Here is a 17997-nt window from a genome sequence, read left to right as displayed (position 1 = left end):
CCTGGCTATAACTCTACCTAACTCAGCAGGTTGCTGCCTGGCTATAACTCTACCTAACTCAGCAGGTTGCTGCCTGGCTATAACTCTACCTAACTCAGCAGGTTGCTGCCTGGCTATAACTCTACCTAACTCAGCAGGTTGCTGCCTGGCTATAACTCTACCTAACTCAGCAGGTTGCTGCCTGGCTATAACTCTACCTAACTCAGCAGGTTGCTGCCTGGCTATAACTCTACCTAACTCAGCAGGTTGCTGCCTGGCTATAACTCTACCTAACTCAGCAGGTTGCTGCCTGGCTATAACTCTACCTAACTCAGCAGGTTGCTGCCTGGCTATAACTCTACCTAACTCAGCAGGTTGCTGCCTGGCTATAACTCTACCTAACTCAGCAGGTTGCTGCCTGGCTATAACTCTACCTAACTCAGCAGGTTGCTGCCTGGCTATAACTCTACCTAACTCAGCAGGTTGCTGCCTGGCTATAACTCTACCTAACTCAGCAGGTTGCTGCCTGGCTATAACTCTACCTAACTCAGCAGGTTGCTGCCTGGCTATAACTCTACCTAACTCAGCAGGTTGCTGCCTGGCTATAACTCTACCTAACTCAGCAGGTTGCTGCCTGGCTATAACTTTACCTAACTCAGCAGGTTGCTGCCTGGCTATAACTCTACCTAACTCAGCAGGTTGCTGCCTGGCTATAACTCTACCTAACTCAGCAGGTTGCTGCCTGGCTATAACTCTACCTAACTCAGCAGGTTGCTGCCTGGCTATAACTCTACCTAACTCAGGAGGTTGCTGCCTGGCTATAACTCTACCTAACTCAGCAGGTTGCTGCCTGGCTATAACTCTACCTAACTCAGCAGGTTGCTGCCTGGCTATAACTCTACCTAACTCAGCAGGTTGCTGCCTGGCTATAACTCTACCTAACTCAGCAGGTTGCTGCCTGGCTATAACTCTACCTAACTCAGCAGGTTGCTGCCTGGCTATAACTCTACCTAACTCAGCAGGTTGCTGCCTGGCTATAACTCTACCTAACTCAGCAGGTTGCTGCCTGGCTATAACTCTACCTAACTCAGCAGGTTGCTGCCTGGCTATAACTCTACCTAACTCAGCAGGTTGCTGCCTGGCTATAACTCTACCTAACTCAGCAGGTTGCTGCCTGGCTATAACTACCTAACTCAGCAGGTTGCTGCCTGGCTATAACTCTACCTAACTCAGCAGGTTTCTGCCTGGCTATAACTCTACCTAACTCAGCAGGTTGCTGCCTGGCTATAACTCTACCTAACTCAGCAGGTTGCTGCCTGGCTATAACTCTACCTAACTCAGCAAGTTGCTGACTGGCTATAACTCTACCTAACTCAGCAGGTTGCTGCCTGGCTATAACTCTACCTAACTCAGCAGGTTGCTGCCTGGCTATAACTCTACCTAACTCAGCAGGTTGCTGCCTGGCTATAACTCTACCTAACTCAGCAGGTTGCTGCCTGGCTATAACTACCTAACTCAGCAGGTTGCTGCCTGGCTATAACTCTACCTAACTCAGCAGGTTGCTGCCTGGCTATAACTCTACCTAACTCAGCAGGTTGCTGCCTGGCTATAACTCTACCTAACTCAGCAGGTTTCTGCCTGGCTATAACTCTACCTAACTCAGCAGGTTGCTGCCTGGCTATAACTCTACCTAACTCAGCAGGTTGCTGCCTGGCTATAACCTTACCTAACTCAGCAGGTTGCTGCCTGGCTATAACTTTACCTAACTCAGCAGGTTGCTGCCTGGCTATAACTACCTAACTCAGCAGGTTGCTGCCTGGCTATAACTCTACCTAACTCAGCAGGTTGCTGCCTGGCTATAACTCTACCTAACTCAGCAGGTTGCTGCCTGGCTATAACTCTACCTAACTCAGCAGGTTGCTGCCTGGCTATAACTCTACCTAACTCAGCAGGTTGCTGCCTGGCTATAACTCTACCTAACTCAGCAGGTTGCTGCCTGGCTATAACCTTACCTAACTCAGCAGGTTGCTGCCTGGCTATAACTCTACCTAACTCAGCAGGTTGCTGCCTGGCTATAACTTTACCTAACTCAGCAGGTTGCTGCCTGGCTATAACTCTACCTAACTCAGCAGGTTGCTGCCTGGCTATAACTTTACCTAACTCAGCAGGTTGCTGCCTGGCTATAACTCTACCTAACTCAGCAGGTTGCTGCCTGGCTATAACTCTACCTAACTCAGCAGGTTTCTGCCTGGCTATAACTCTACCTAACTCAGCAGGTTTCTGCCTGCTATTAATCAGGGCAGGGTTTTGGCCTCTGCACCTAACCCCAATGAGTCTGTGCTGTTGACTGGTTCGTGCTTCATGCATGGCTATGAGTCTGCCTGGGTTTGTGTTAATCTCCCCCGGGGTTACTGTCTCCTTCTCTGTTTTTTGAAATGACGCCGGAGTGGATGACTGCCTCCTGACCGATTGTGCTATTTTTTACAGTGATCCTACATGTCTTTTGTAGGATCATCGTTTCAGATGGACATCAAAGCAGTGATTACTAACCTTAATTTGAATGAGGACTTCTATTTAAACGAATATGAGGCGAAGGACACATTGCTCATCCCGGACCAGGCCCAAATCCCGGACCCGGACCAGGCCCAAATCCCCAGTCACTCGGAGGAGGTGGAGACGGCGCTAGAGGTTGACCTGCAGAACATCTAACGAGACTACGACAGCGAGGAGATAAGTCGCCGTTACCCTCCTTTCTATTGGCGAACGTGCAATCACTTGAAATAAACTGTGTGGAGCTCTGTTCGAGACTATCGTGTCAATGTGATCTGAAGATCTGTAATATCCTATGTTGTGGCTGAACGAGGACATGAAAAATATTAATATAGCTGGACAGCTGTGTCTGGTAAGCTGACGGGAGGGTGGGTGTGTTTCTTTTTCAACAACATTTGGTGCGCAATCTCTAATATTAAAGGAAGTCGTGAGGTTCTGCTCACCTGAGTTAGAGTACCTCATGATAAGCTGTAGACCACACTATTTACCTAGAGAGTTTTCATCTATATTTTTCGTAGCTGTTTTACTTACCACCACAAAGCGATGCTGATAACATGCTGATAGATCTGCCATGTATCGTTGAAAGCAAGTTTATGAAGCGGTAGATCTGTTCTATGTTTGCTATTTCTATGCTTCACTTTCTTAAGTTTATTTTTTGTGTCTTTTACTTTTGGTTTTGCAAACATCAAACTGCTGAAAATACAAATTTGTTGGTGATGGAAAAGATATTTCACAGCGGTTAAAGATGGTACAATGATTTTGTCGCATAAACTGAAATTAAGCAAACTATTTGAATTTTAGCCACCTCGGAAACGGCGGAGCGATTTCTGCATAGTGCATCTTTAAGCGTTTATTTCTAGCATACAGTGGCAGGAAACGATAGAGGTTGTGTGTGTGTGTGTGTGTGTGTCTGCTCACAGTATGCCATCGCTCTGCCTTCCTCTAGCCAGCCTCCCTTCATAGCAGTGTGTGTGTGTGTGTCTCCTCTTCAATCAATAGGCAACCAACATCATTCCAGCATCATCTCCATGGAAACCAGCTCGAGCTGTAGTCGTGATTGGCCACCTCCCAGTGGCTTTGATGTGATAGGAGGAAAGAATCCCTTTCTTCCCACCCTCCACACACACACACACACACACACACACACACACACAGTTTGTCTTCTTCCTTCACCTACATGTTGTTATATGGGAAGCAGGGATTAGGCAGTTCATTGAGTCTCGTTGTGTGAGCACTGATTTAGCAGCAGCATCAACGAGGTAGGCAGGCACAGCTGGAGACCACATGCATGTCAGCGGAGAGAGAGGGAGAGACTGTCTCGTCTGGTCTTGTACGCCGTATAGCGGCAGTGCTTCTTCTGTACTGTGTTTTGTCACAGAGAGGCAGAGTCAAGCTCCTCGTCTAAGCAACGGATGGGATGGACTGCTGATTTACTAGCCCTGTTCCTTTCCTGTTACCGTTTGTGGATAAGCGACAACGACATATCCATCCCTCTGTGGAGGACGGAGGAGTGGGGAGGCAGGAAGACAATGCAGTCTCACTCAGTCAGCCAATAGCAAGTAGGACTGGAATCTACACACTTCAGTGTTCTGATCAGATCACGGGCTGTAAAATGCCTGATCACTACTGGATGATTTCTATGGAAAAGGGGCTTCATTTGTTTGGAGTCTGTGCATGTAAGTACCATAGGAAGTGTATGTCGTGAACACGAAATATCCCACAGGAAGTCAACTTTTTGTTTGTGGAAGTCGTCAGTGAGGCTAATGTTTTTTTCAGTCCTTCTAAAAGTTGTCATTTTTAAAGGAGTTGCTCTCCGGGGTTTTATCTTGAGCTGGTTTTGTCCTGTGTAATGACTCTCCCTTGTTGTAATGAATATTTTATTAAAGGAACAAAACAGGGCAGTACCAGCTTGTGCTATTTCTGTCACTGTTAAATCGACATCTTAGGGGTCAGAATAGCTACTGTAAGAAACTGTATTCTCTTACTGATAAGCCTGGTAATTACATCTTAAATTCAGCCCAGCTTACTGATCCTATCGCTTTGGTGTCAGATACTTAACCTCAGCCCAGACCAAATTACTACCCATACTCCCCCACTCTCCCTGAAGAGAGAGAGAGAGGGGGGGGGGGCGCGGGAGGCTGTGGAAAATAAGGGCAGAGAAAGAAGAAGTGGGTGTCAGGGTGACATTTTTTTTCTCTCTCTTTTGAAGTCAACTCAGTGGCGACTGATCCGTGGTAATGTCGACCCCCTCTATCACGGACTGATGTATGACCTGTGCACCAGGCCCGAGCAGCCACCGGAACCCGAACCGGAGCAGCAACCGGAACCCGAACCGGAGCACCAACCGGAACCCGAACTGGAGCAGCAACCGGAACCCGAACTGGAGCAGCCACCAGAACCCGAACCAGAGCAGCCTGTGTTTGCAGCGGATACAGACGATATGGAAGGGAGATGGCGTGGAGAGGCTGAGGCCCCAGGACAGCAGAACCGAATACAGCAGGACAGGGATACTGAGACAGAGGAGCATGGTAATACTACTACTACTACCAATGGGGACTCAATGGACAAGGCAAATCTAAACACTACCTCTACCACTGTTACTACCCCTGTGACACCCAAGAGGCACAACTCACTTTACAAGGACCTCAACGACTGCGAGGTGGGAGGGTTTCGCAAGGTGAGTCCTGGAATAAAGGATGTTGTGGACATTGGACCTGTAGGACACCTTAGAGCACTGAGATACCGCTGCAAAGTAATGGCTGTTACATGCTTGGATGGTCTGTCATTTACATTGAACTGCTAGTCTGATTGCTAGTCTGACGCAGGTTGCCTGCCGTTTTTAAATGGGCCAGTTGTCTCGGAGCACTGTGCATAGGACATTACACAAGTATACTGGTAGTTAAGCCTGTACGTTTGGGTTGTCAATGCATGTTCCATCTGATCCTGCTTGACTTCCAGTCTGTCAGCCAGTATGATGCAGGTTGGCTGTAGTTTTGTCCTGCTGTTTTATGTGAGTCAGTGCTGTTGCAGGCAGCTCTGTTAAGCTCGTCTGTCAATGAATGAAATGACACTGGTGCTGGTGTGGTTTGATGTGGGTCAGTACTGGTGCTGGTGTGGTTTAATGTGGGTCAGTACTGGTGCTGGTGTGGTTTGATGTGGGCCAGTACTGGTGTGGTTTGATGTGGGCCAGTACTGGTGTGGTTTGATGTGGGCCAGTACTGGTGTGGTTTGATGTGGGCCAGTGCTGGTGTGGTTTGATGTGGGCCAGTACTGGTACTGGTGTGGTTTGATGTGGGCCAGTACTGGAGTGGTTTGATGTGGGCCAGTACTGGAGTGGTTTGATGTGGGCCAGTACTGGTGTGGTTTGATGTGGGCCAGTACTGGTGTGGTTTGATGTGGGCCAGTACTGGTGTAGTTTGATGTGGGCTAGTACTGTTACTGGAGTGGTTTGATGTGGGCCAGTACTGGTGTGGTTTGATGTGGGCCAGTACTGGAGTGGTTTGATGTGGGCCAGTACTGGTGTAGTTTGATGTGGGCCAGTACTGGTGTAGTTTGATGTGGGCCAGTACTGGTGTAGTTTGATGTGGGCCAGTACTGGTGTGGTTTGATGTGGGCCAGTACTGGTCTAGTTTGATGTGGGCCAGTACTGGTGTAGTTTGATGTGGGCCAGTACTGGTGTAGTTTGATGTGGGCCAGTACTGGTGTGGTTTGATGTGGGCCAGTACTGGTGTGGTTTGATGTGGGCCAGTACTGGTGTGGTTTGATGTGGGCCAGTACTGGAGTGGTTTGATGTGGGCCAGTACTGGTGTGGTTTGATGTGGGCCAGTACTGGTGTGTTTTGATGTGGGCCAGTACTGGAGTGGTTTGATGTGGGCCAGTACTGGTGTGGTTTTATGTGGGCCAGTACTGGTACTGGTGTGGTTTGATGTGGGCCAGTACTGGAGTGGTTTGATGTGGGCCAGTACTGGAGTGGTTTGATGTGGGCCAGTACTGGAGTGGTTTGATGTGGGCCAGTACTGGTGTGGTTTGATGTGGGCCAGTACTGGAGTGGTTTGATGAGGGCCAGTACTGGAGTGGTTTGATGTGGGCCAGTACTGGAGTGGTTTGATGTGGGCCAGTACTGGTGTGGTTTGATGTAGGTCAGTACTGGTGTGATGTGGTTTTTATGTGGGTCAGTGCTGGGCCAGTACTGGTACTGGTGTGGTTTGTTGTAGGTCAGTACTGGAGTGATGTGGTTTTTATGTGGGTCAGTGCTGGGCCAGTACTGGTACTGGCATGGTTTGATGTAGTTCAGTACTGGAGTGATGTGGGTTTTATGTGGGTCAGTACTGGGTCAGTGCTGGGTCAATGCTGCAGCATAACAGACCACCCTGTGACGTGAACACTGTTTCTATAGCAGTTATTATATTTAGCATGAGAGTTGACCTCAACCCACATTTCACACCACTGCAGAGCCTAAAGTGGGACATCATAGGATCCACTTAATGGACTTTCATTGAAAATCAATATGGGAAGTTGGGAACCTACAGGATCCCTCATGTAATTGGTCTCTACTCACACCTTCACTGTGTTTTACCTGGTAGGATGAGGGACTTAATGGTGATAAAGTGAGTTGAGTTACCTGGTAGGATAAACAAGAACAGAGGGATATTTATATTATTCTCTCTCTCTCACACACACACACACACACACACACACACACACACACACACACACACACACACACACACACACACACACACACACACACACACACACACACACACACACAGTGTTTGCACTATTTGTTATCAATGATTGAATCTGTGCGTGTCACGTTTTGGCGTCCCGCAATATCTGGTGTGTTCTACTAATAATTTTCAGATAAGGAGCTAATTTGTATTGGATTTGAGGGTTGGCAGCAGCTGCTAAAACACATGAGAGGAAATTATTATCAGTAAATATCTGTTTTTCTTCAATATAGGAATGAATTATTGATCATGTTTTTATTGAACTAACTGTACTAGAAGGAAATGACATTTGATTTTGACATAATGATTTTTATATGAGATTTATTGGGTAGCTTACACTAAAACAACGCTTCCTGGTTATAACAGCCTCAGTCACCACCACAGGGAATGAACTGGGGATGCTTTAGTGGGGTACCATGAACCAGACAGACAGTGACAGATGTATAACCCTGACCTGATAGAGAGGGATGGAGCCACGGAGATGGAGAGATTGAAGGACAAAGAGGAAAGGAGGGTTGAATGGAGGCAGAAAGGGAATGAAGGAGAGATGGAGGCAGGGAAGGAGATAGGGAATGAGGGATAGAGGAAGAGATAGCAAGGGAATGAGGGATAGAGGAAGAGATAGCAAGGGAATGAGGGATAGAGGAAGAGATAGCAAGGGAATGAGGGACAGGGGAAGAGATAGCAAGGGAATGACGGACAGAGGAAGAGATAGCAAGGGAATGAGGGATAGAGGAAGCGATAGCAAGGGAATGAGGGATAGAGGAAGAGATAGCAAGGGAATGAGTGATAGAGGAAGAGATAGCAAGGGAATGAGGGATAGAGGAAGCGATAGCAAGGGAATGAGGGATAGAGGAAGAGATAGCAAGGGAATGAGTGATAGAGGAAGAGATAGCAAGGGAATGAGGGATAGAGGAAGAGATAGCAAGGGAATGAGGGATAGAGGAAGAGATAGCAAGGGAATGAGGGATAGAGGAAGAGATAGCAAGGGAATGGGGGATAGAGGAAGAGATAGCAAGGGAATGGGGGATAGAGGAAGAAAGGGAGAGTGGAAGGAATAGACAGATTGAGGGATAGAGGAAGAGATAAATCAAATCAAATGTATTTATAAAGCCCTTCGTACATCAGCTGATATCTCAAAGTGCTGTACAGAAACCCAACCTAAAACCCCAAACAGCAAGCAATGCAGGTGTAGAAGCACGGTGGCTAGGAAAAACTCCCTAGAAAGGCCAAAACCAAGGAAGAGGAACCAGGCTATGTGGGGTGGCCAGTCCTCTTCTGGCTGTGCCGGGTGGAGATTATAACAGAACGTGGCTAAGATGTTCAAATGTTCATAAATGACCAGCATGGTCGAATAATAATAAGGCAGAACAGTTGAAACTGGAGCAGCAGCACGGCCAGGTGGACTGGGGACAGCAAGCCCCCCGACACAAACTACTGCAGCATAAATACTGGAGGCTGAGACAGGAGGGGGTCAGGAGACACTGTGGCCCCATCCGAGGACACCCCCGGACAGGGCCAAAAAGGAAGGATATAACCCCACCCACTTTGCCAAAGCACAGCCCCACACCTCTTCAACCACCAACTAGCAAGGGAATGAGGGATAGAGGGAATGAAGGATAGAGGAAGAGAGGGAGAGAATGAGGGATAGAGGAAGAGATGGGGAGGGAGGGATAGAGGGAATGCAGGATAGAAGAAGAGAGTGAGAGAATGAGGGATAGAGGGAATGCAGGATAGAAGAAGAGAGGGAGAGAATGAGGGATAGAGGAAGAGATGGGGAGGAAGGGATAGAGGGAATGCAGGAGAGAAGAAGAGAAGAAGAGAGGGAGAGAATGAGGGATGGAGGAAGAGATGGGGAGGGAGGATAGAGGGAATGCAGGAGAGAAGAAGAGAGGGAGAGAATGAGGGATAGAGGAAGAGATGGGGAGGGAGGGATAGAGGGAATGCAGGAGAGAAGAAGAGAGTGAGAGAATGAGGGATAGAGGGAATGCAGGATAGAAGAAGAGAAGAAGAGAGGGAGAGAATGAGGGATAGAGGAAGAGATGGGGAGGGAGGGATAGAGGGAATGCAGGAGAGAAGAAGAGAAGAAGAGAGGGAGAGAATGAGGGATAGAAGAAGAAGAGAAGAAGAGAGGAGGGAATGCAGGATAGAGGGAATGCAGGATAGAAGAAGAGATGGGGAGGGAGGGATAGAGGAAGAGATGGGGAGGGAGGGATAGAGGAAGAGATGGGGAGGGAGGGATAGAGGGAATGCATGAGAGAAGAAGAGAGTGAGAGAATGAGGGATAGAGGAAGAGATGGGGAGGGAGGGAGGGATAGAGGGAATGCAGGAGAGAAGAAGAGATGGGGAGGGAGGGATAGAGGGAGAGATGGGGAGGGAATGAAGAGCAGAGGTAGAGTGAGGGATAGAGGAAGAGATGGGGAGGGAGGGATAGAGGAAGAGATGGGGAGGGAATGAAGAGCAGGGGTAGAGATGGGGAGAGCAGAGGTAGAGTGAGGGATAGAGGTAGAGATGGGGAGGGAATGAAGAGCAGAGGTAGAGTGAGGGTTTAGTAATTTGTCTGCCATGGGAGTCCCCTGGGATGAATAGGAGACTAGATGTGTGCAGTACGACATGTCCCTGCCCTATGACCCCATAGACAAGGAGCACTTATTCTCTCCGTAGGGGGTTGGGTCACCCAGGGTTAGAATGAAACACTGCCTAGCTGTTGCCAACCAGCCTGATGCAGACAGACTGCTCAGGTTGTAAGGGATGCGTATTTAAAATCCCATTGTACTGTTGGGGTCGGGAGTATTGTTGAAGCAACATTTTTTATTGAGATGGTCTCTGCTCTCTTTCTCTGAATACGGAGGTGCTGGTCTCTGATGGTGCCTATCCTTCTCTGGATACGGAGGTGCTGGTCTCTAATGGTGCCTATCTTTCTCTGAATACGGAGGTTCTGGCCTCTGTTGGTGCCTATCCTTCTCTGGATACAGAGGTGCTGGTCTCTGATGGTGCCTATCCTTCTCTGGATACGGAGGTGCTGGTCTCTGATGGTGCCTATCCTTCTCTGGATACGGAGGTGCTGGTCTCTGATGGTGCCTATCCTTCTCTGGATACGGAGGTGCTGGTCTCTGATGGTGCCTATCCTTCTCTGGATACGGAGGTGCTGGCCTCTGATGGTGCCTATCCTTCTCTGGATACGGAGGTGCTGGCCTCTGATGGTGCCTATCCTTCTCAATACCAGCTTAACAAGTCTTGTTCATCTGAGGGGGGGGTTTCTGTCTTCAAGATGGAAGGGAGGGTGGGCCCTGAGTATTGTTCATCTGGGGGGGGTCTCTGTCTTCAAGATGGGAGGGGGAGTTGGGCCCTGAGTATTGTTCAGCTGGAAGGGTCTGTCTTCAAGATGGGAGAGGGGGGGGTGGGCCCTGAGTATTGTTCAGCTGGATTGGTCTCTATATTCTAGATGACAATTTATTCTCTAGTTACATGCGGTGCAGAGCGGGCAGCCGTGTGTGTGTCTTTTTTCCTCTTCACCATTTCCAGTCGTGTGTGTGTGTGTGTGTGTGTGTGTGTGTGTGTGTGTGTGTGTGTGTGTGTGTGTGTGAGTGTGTGTGTGTGTGCTCCCACAGCATGGTGTGTTAATGAATAGCCCAGCGTGGGGCTCAGTGTTCCAGTGGTTAGACATTAGTCTGGCCTGTGTAGACTGATTGAACACAGCAGCCACTCAATGGACCTTTACCTGATCCCAGATGAAACAGGAGATTAATGGGAGGGGAAGACATTAATGGTGGAGGAGGGGGGATTTAATTGAGGGGGTGAAAGGGAACATTAATGGAGGAGGAGGGCTGGGGGGATTTAATAGAAGGGGTGAAAAGGACATTAATGGAGGAGGAGGGGGGGATTAATAGAGGGGGTTGAAAGGGAACATTAATGGAGGGGGAGGGGGTGGAAAGGGACATTAATGGAGGAGGAGGGGGGATTAATAGAGGGGGGTGAATAGGGACATTAATGGAGGAGGAGGGGGGTTTAATAGAGGGGGGGTTGAAAGGGAACATTAATGGAGGGGGAGGGGGTGGAAAGGGACATTAATTGGGTGGGGGAGGGGGTGGAAAGGGACATTAATTGGGTGGGGGCGGGGGTGGAAAGGGACATTATAGCCCCCAACCCCAAACTTCCCATAATAGCAGCTTATTATACAGGAGGCGTGAGGGGAGAAGGAAGGAGTCTATTGTGTGAGGTGATGTTGATGAGGAGAAGGAAGGACTCTATTGTGTGAGGTGATGTTGATGAGGAGAAGGAAGGAGTCTATTGTGTGAGGTGATGTTGATGAGGAGAAGGAAGGAGTCTATTGTGTGAGGTGATGTTGATGAGGAGAAGGATCTCTATGATAAACCTCTATTCTCTGAGTGATGACTCAGGGGTTCTTTCTATCTATATTCAATTCAATTCAATTCAAGGGGCTTTATTGGCATGGGAAACATGTATTAACATTGCCAAAGCAAGTAAGGTAAACAATAAAAATTAACAGTAGACATCACACATACAGTGTGATGTCTATATCTCACTTTCTCTCTTTGTCTATCTATTGCTCTCTCTCTCTCTCTCTCACTCACTTTCTCTCTTTGTCTATCTATTGCTCTCTCTCTCACACTCTCTCGCTTTGTCTATCTATTGCTCTCTCTCTCACTCTCACTTTCTCTCTTTGTCTATCTATTGCTCTTTTCTCTCTCACTTTCTCTCTTTGTCTATCTATTGCTCTCTCTCACTCTCACTTTCTCTCTTTGTCTATCTATTGCTCTCCTCGCTCTCTCTTTCTTTGTTTACCACTCACACTCTCTCTCTCTTTCTTTGTCTCTATCACTCTCTCTCTCTCTTTCTTTGTCTCTCTCTCTCTCTCTCTTTGTCTCTATCACTCTCTCTTTATCTATCTCTATCACTCTCTCTTTATCTCTCTCTCTCTCTCTCTCTCCCCCCCTCTCTAAATCTTTCTAGTTAATCTGTCATTCCCACCATCTCAGCCTTCAGCTCTGCCTGGGGGCCTCTCCCAGCCACTGTCTACAGCGCTAACAGCTGGCTGCTTTGTGATGTATTTATGAGCACGCCAGGGTTCTATTCCCGTTTTTCAATGTTGCTTAGATTCTTCTGATGTGGATGTTCCATGCTTTTCAATTACCCTTTTTATGCATAGCCTGTGTGTATGGATTCTTACTCCATTGTTAATACTGGGGTTATCTCTGATGTCTCTGTTGAACACAGACAGATTGTATTCCCTTCCTGTAGAGTACACCAAGCCTCCAGAGAAATGTATGTGTTATGTTAATATGTTCCATCGTTTTTATTACTTCTAGGCTATTTATTTTCTCCAACATGTGCGTCTCGTCTGATAGTGTATTTTTTTGTTTTAAATGGTCGTACGCATTGACGTAATTACATTGTGAAAGTGTTCTGTTCTGCTGTGCATTTAGGATTTTACTAGCTTCGTTTTTTAAACGACAGCTAAAATGTGTCTCTCTCCTGTCAGCTTCAAACGCGGTGGAGAAACCTATTACCTCAGTTGCTGCAGGGCACCATTCATGATTCACAGTCTCACTGCAGCCGGTGTATGGGACAATAAAACATCTCTCCTCACTCCTGAATCCCATTTTTTTTTTTACATAGCCAGATGCTAGGCCTAGCCTAACGCCTGTCTACGTTTGTGTTTTGTACTGTATCCTGGCTGATTATAATTTCATAGGGGGGGGTGGATGCAGTCGTGGTTTATAGTCATAGTAAAGATTTACAATCCCCAGAGGACTACAATTTAACATTGGCTCGTAGGGTGAAAGTTCAAAATTGGCAATGAACATATCTTTCCTCGGGGCCTTGGTTGAGACAGGGATGCAGCTCGAACATTCTGCAGCACGCAGCCTCACCCTACTGGACTCTGAAATCAAATGTCTACAGTTGGCAGATGATCTGGTGCTTCTGTCCCCAACCAAGGAAGGCCTACAGCAGCACCTATATTTCCTCACAGATTGAATTAGATTTTATTAGGATCCCAATTAGACAAAGTTAATGACGACAGCTAGTCTTATTGGGGTTTTGACCCGTAACGAAAAAAACATTACAGACAAAAGACTTGACAATTTACGTACGTTTAAATACATTAAATATACAGCGTGTGTTTACCAGTTACACGTACATAGGAGTTTATACGCACAACAAGTAGGTCACACGGGGGAGTAAACAGAACCCTCCCCATTTTCCACATTTTCTTTTGTTACAGCCTTATTCTAAATAAATGTTTTCACTCATCAATCTACACACAATACTCCATAACGATAAAGCGGAAACAGATTACTAGAAATGTTTGCAAATGTATTAAAATTAAAAACAGAAATACATTATTTACACAAGTATTCAGACCTTTTGCAATGAGACACGAATTTGAGCTCAGGTGCATCCTGTTTCCATAGATCATCCTTGAGATGTTTCTACAACTTGATTGGAGTCCACCCGTGGTAAATTCAATTGATTGGACATGATTTGGAAAGGCAACACATCTGTCTATATAAGGTCCCACAGTTGGCAGTGCAAAAACCAAGTCATGAGGTGGAAGGAATTGTCCGTAGAGATCCGAGACAGGATTGTGTCGAGGCACAGATCTGGGGAAGGGTACCAAAACATTTCTGCAGCATTGAAGGTCCCCAAGAACACAGTGGCCTCCATCATTCTTAAATGGAAGAAGTTTGAAACCACCAAGACTCTTCCTAGAGCTGGCTGCCCGGCCAAACTGAACATTTGGGGGAAGAGGACCTTGTTCAGGGAGTTGACCGAGAACCCGATGGTCACTCTGACAGAGCTCCAGAGTTCCTCTGTGGAGATGGGAGAACCTTTCAGAAGAACGGCCATCTGTGCAGCACTCCACCTATCAGGCCTTTATGGTAGAGTGACCAGACGGAACCACTCTTCAGTACAAAAGCTCAACAGCCCGCTTGGAGTTTGCCAAAAGGCACCGAAAGGTCTCTGACCATGAGAAACAAGATTCTCTGGTCTGATGAAACCAAGATTGAACTCTTTGTCCTGAATGCCAAGCATCATGTCTGGAAGAAACCTGGCACCATCCCTACAGTGAAGCATGGTGGTGGCAGCATCCCTACTGTGAAGCATGGTGGTGGCAGCATCCCTACGGTGAAGCATGGTGGTGACAGCATCCCTACAGTGAAGCATGGTGATGGCAGCATCATGCTGTGGGGATGTTTTCAGCGACAGGGACTGGGAGACTAGTCAGGATCGAGGGAAAGATGAAAGGACCAAAGTAATGAGAGATCCTTGATGAATATCTGGTCCAGAGCGCTCAGGACCTCAGACCGGGTCAACGGTTCACCTACCAACAGGACAACAACCCTAAGCACCCGGCCAATACAATGCAGGAGTGGCTTCGAGACACGTCTCTGAGTGGCCCAGCCAGAGCCTGGAATTGAACCCAATCGAACATCTCTGGCGAGACATGAAAATAGCTGTGTGGCAACGCTCCCCATCTAACCTGACAGAGCTTGAGAGGATCTGCAGAGAAGAAGGGGAGAAACTCCCCAAATACAGGTGTGACAAGCTTGTGGCATCATACCCAGGAAGACTCAAGGCTGTAATCTCTGCCAAAGGTGCTTCAACAAAGTACTGAGTGAAGGGTCTGAATACTTATGTTCATGTGATATTTCATTTTTTGGGGGGGGGACTGTTTTTGCTTTGTCATTACAGGATATTGTGTGTAGATTGAAATCCAATTCAATCCATTTTAGAATAAGGCTGTAACGTAACAAAATGTGGAAAAAGTCAAGGGGTGTGAAAACATTCCTAATGCACTGTATCTGATGCACTGTATCTGATGCACTGTATCTGATGCACTGTATCTGATGCACTGTATCTGATGCACTGTATCTGTTTTGAAATACTGCAGTGTGCCTTCACAGCAGCAACGTTTGAGGGGGGCTGATCAGTGTTTTTTATGATCAGCCTTGAAGTGTAGCCTAGGTTGTGAGGGGGTTAACATGGTCAGGCCATGAGGCCGACACTAAGGGATGGGACTATATGAGCCCCCCAGTGCTGTTTCCTGAGCCCCCCCACCACACACACACACACACACACACACACACACACACACACACACACACACACACACACACACACACACACAACCCTCTCACACCCACTGTGTTCATCAAACAGAATCCATCTACCTCATATTCTGAAGAATAATCTCATGTTTCTTTAAATCGTGTCCTTCACCCCCCCCCCCCCCCCCTTTTTCAATCTAATTCATTCCGCTTCCCTTTCCCACATTGAGTCACTGACTAAAGAGGCAGTTGTTGGTGTCAGTCCTAGTGAGAGGTGGCAGTTTGTCTTTAGGTGTCTGCTAAGATGACAGAGAAGCAGTCCTTGGTGGGGTGTCTGGTAAGATGACAGAACAGCAGTCCTTGGTGGGGTGTCTGGTAAGATGACAGAACAGCAGTTCTTGGTGGGATGACAGAACAGCAGTTCTTGGTGGGGTGTCTGGTAAGATGACAGAACAGCAGTTCTTGGTGGGGTGTCTGGAAAGATGACAGAACAGCAGTCCTTGGTGGGGTATCTGGTAAGATGACAGAACAGCAGTCCTTGGTGGGGTGTCTGGAAAGATGACAGAACAGCAGTTCTTGGTGGGGTATCTGGTAAGATGACAGAACAGCAGTTCTTGGTGGGGTATCTGGTAAGATGACAGAACAGCAGTTCTTGGTGGGGTGTCTGGTAAGATGACAGAACAGCAGTTCTTGGTGGGGTGTCTGGAAAGATGACAGAACAGCAGTCCTTGGTGGGGTGTCTGGTAAGATGACAGAACAGCAGTCCTTGGTGGGGTGTCTGGAAAGATGACAGAACAGCAGTTCTTGGTGGGGTATCTGGTAAGATGACAGAACAGCAGTCCTTGGTGGGGTGTCTGGAAAGATGACAGAACAGCAGTTCTTGGTGGGGTATCTGGTAAGATGACAGAACAGCAGTTCTTGGTGATCTAAACTCACAGCACCTGTCTTGATGCCAAATGGCACTTCTACATTTGAGCTCCCACTCAGCTAGCATAAGGTGTAATAAGCTAAATAAACAAATGGTAAGGTTATAAATCAATCAATCAGTCTATGGGTTGGGTTTTGGATTAGGATTTGATTGATAATAGTTAAGTCTGACACCATTAATTGTCTACTGTGGAGCAGCAAGCAACCAGAACCAGAGCCCTGGAAACAGAGCCAGTCAGAATCAGAGCCCTAGGAAGAGAGCCAGTCAGAACCAGAGCGAGTCAGAACCAAAGCCCTGGAAACAAAGCCAATCAGAACCAGAGCCAGTCAGAGTCAGAGCTCTAGGAACAGAGCCCTAAGAACAGAGCCAGTCAGAACCAGAGCCCTACGAACAGAGCCAGTCAGAACCAGAGGCCTGGGAACAGAGCCAGTCAGAACCAGAGCCCTGGGAACAGAGTCAGTCAGAACCAGAGCCCTACGAACAGAGCCAGTCAGAACCAGAGCCCTAGAAACAGAGCCAGTCAGAATCAGAGCCCTAGGAAGAGAGCCAGTCAGAACCAGAGCGAGTCAGAACCAAAGCCCTAGGAACAGAGCCAGTCAGAACCAGAGCCCTGGAAACAAAGCCAATCAGAACCAGAGCCAGTCAGAGTCAGAGCTCTAGGAACAGAGCCCTAAGAACAGAGCCAGTCAGAACCAGAGCCCACGAACAGAGCCAGTCAGAACCAGAGCCCTGGGAACAGAGCCAGTCAGAACCAGAGCCCTGGGAACAGAGTCAGTCAGAACCAGAGCCCTACGAACAGAGCCAGTCAGAACCAGAGCCCTAGAAACAGAGCCAGTCAGAATCAGAGCCCTAGGAAGAGAGCCAGTCAGAACCAGAGCGAGTCAGAACCAAAGCCCTAGGAACAGAGCCAGTCAGAACTAGAGCCCTGGAAACAGAGCCAGTCAGAACCAGAGCCAGTCAGAGTCAGAGCTCTAGGAACAGAGCCCTAAGAACAGAGCCAGTCAGAACCAGAGCCCTACGAACAGAGCCAGTCAGAACCAGAGCCCTGGGAACAGAGCCAGTCAGAACCAGAGCCAGTCAGAACCAGAGCCCTGGGAACAGAGTCAGTCAGAACCAGAGCCCTACGAACAGAGCCAGTCAGAACCAGAGCCCTAGAAACAGAGCCAGTCAGAATCAGAGCCCTAGGAAGAGAGCCAGTCAGAACCAGAGCGAGTCAGAACCAAAGCCCTAGGAACAGAGCCAGTCAGAACCAGAGCCCTGGGAACAGAGCCAGTCAGGACCAGAGCCCTGGGAACAGAGCCAGTCAGGACCAGAGCCCTGGGAACAGAGCCCTCGGAACAGAGCCAATCAGAACCAGAGTCCTGGGAACAGAGCTAGTCAGAACCAGAGCCCTGGGAACAGAGCCAGTCAGAACCAGAGCCCTGGGAACAGAGCCCTCGGAACAGAGCCAATCAGAACCAGAGTCCTGGGAACAGAGCTAGTCAGAACCAGAGCTCTAGGAACAGAGACAGTCAGAACCAGAGCCCTGGCAACAGAGCTCTAGGAACAGAGCCAGTCAGAACCAGGTCCCTGGGAACAGAGCCAGTCAGAACCAGAACCATCAAGTCTCCACTGGCTGGGTCCCGCTGCTCCGTTTTCCATGTGAACACAATAAAACATGTTATCTGATTAAACCTCCCTCCTCTCATCTGGGTTGTGATGCGTCAGTCACAGCTCAGGCCAAGGGACTAATGAG

The 17997-nt window shown here is 48.1% G+C and overlaps 1 protein-coding gene across 1 annotated transcript in view; it reads left to right on the top strand.

The window, feature by feature from the left end:
* Positions 1-4924: 4924 nt before the first annotated feature.
* The window catches only part of LOC135536736 (RIMS-binding protein 3-like), a 107953-nt gene continuing 94880 nt past the window's right edge, over positions 4925-17997 (top strand). Inside the window, exon 1 of the mRNA XM_064962988.1 lies at positions 4925-5206. Coding sequence (XP_064819060.1) covers positions 4970-5206 — 237 coding nt within the window. The 5' untranslated portion in view covers positions 4925-4969. The remainder of the gene's footprint in view (positions 5207-17997) is intronic.

Source organism: Oncorhynchus masou, unplaced genomic scaffold (assembly GCF_036934945.1).
Source record: "Oncorhynchus masou masou isolate Uvic2021 unplaced genomic scaffold, UVic_Omas_1.1 unplaced_scaffold_658, whole genome shotgun sequence".
Classification (NCBI taxonomy): domain Eukaryota; kingdom Metazoa; phylum Chordata; class Actinopteri; order Salmoniformes; family Salmonidae; genus Oncorhynchus; species Oncorhynchus masou.
Note: the sequence above shows the minus strand (reverse complement) of the source record. Positions and strands in the feature narration are given on the sequence as shown.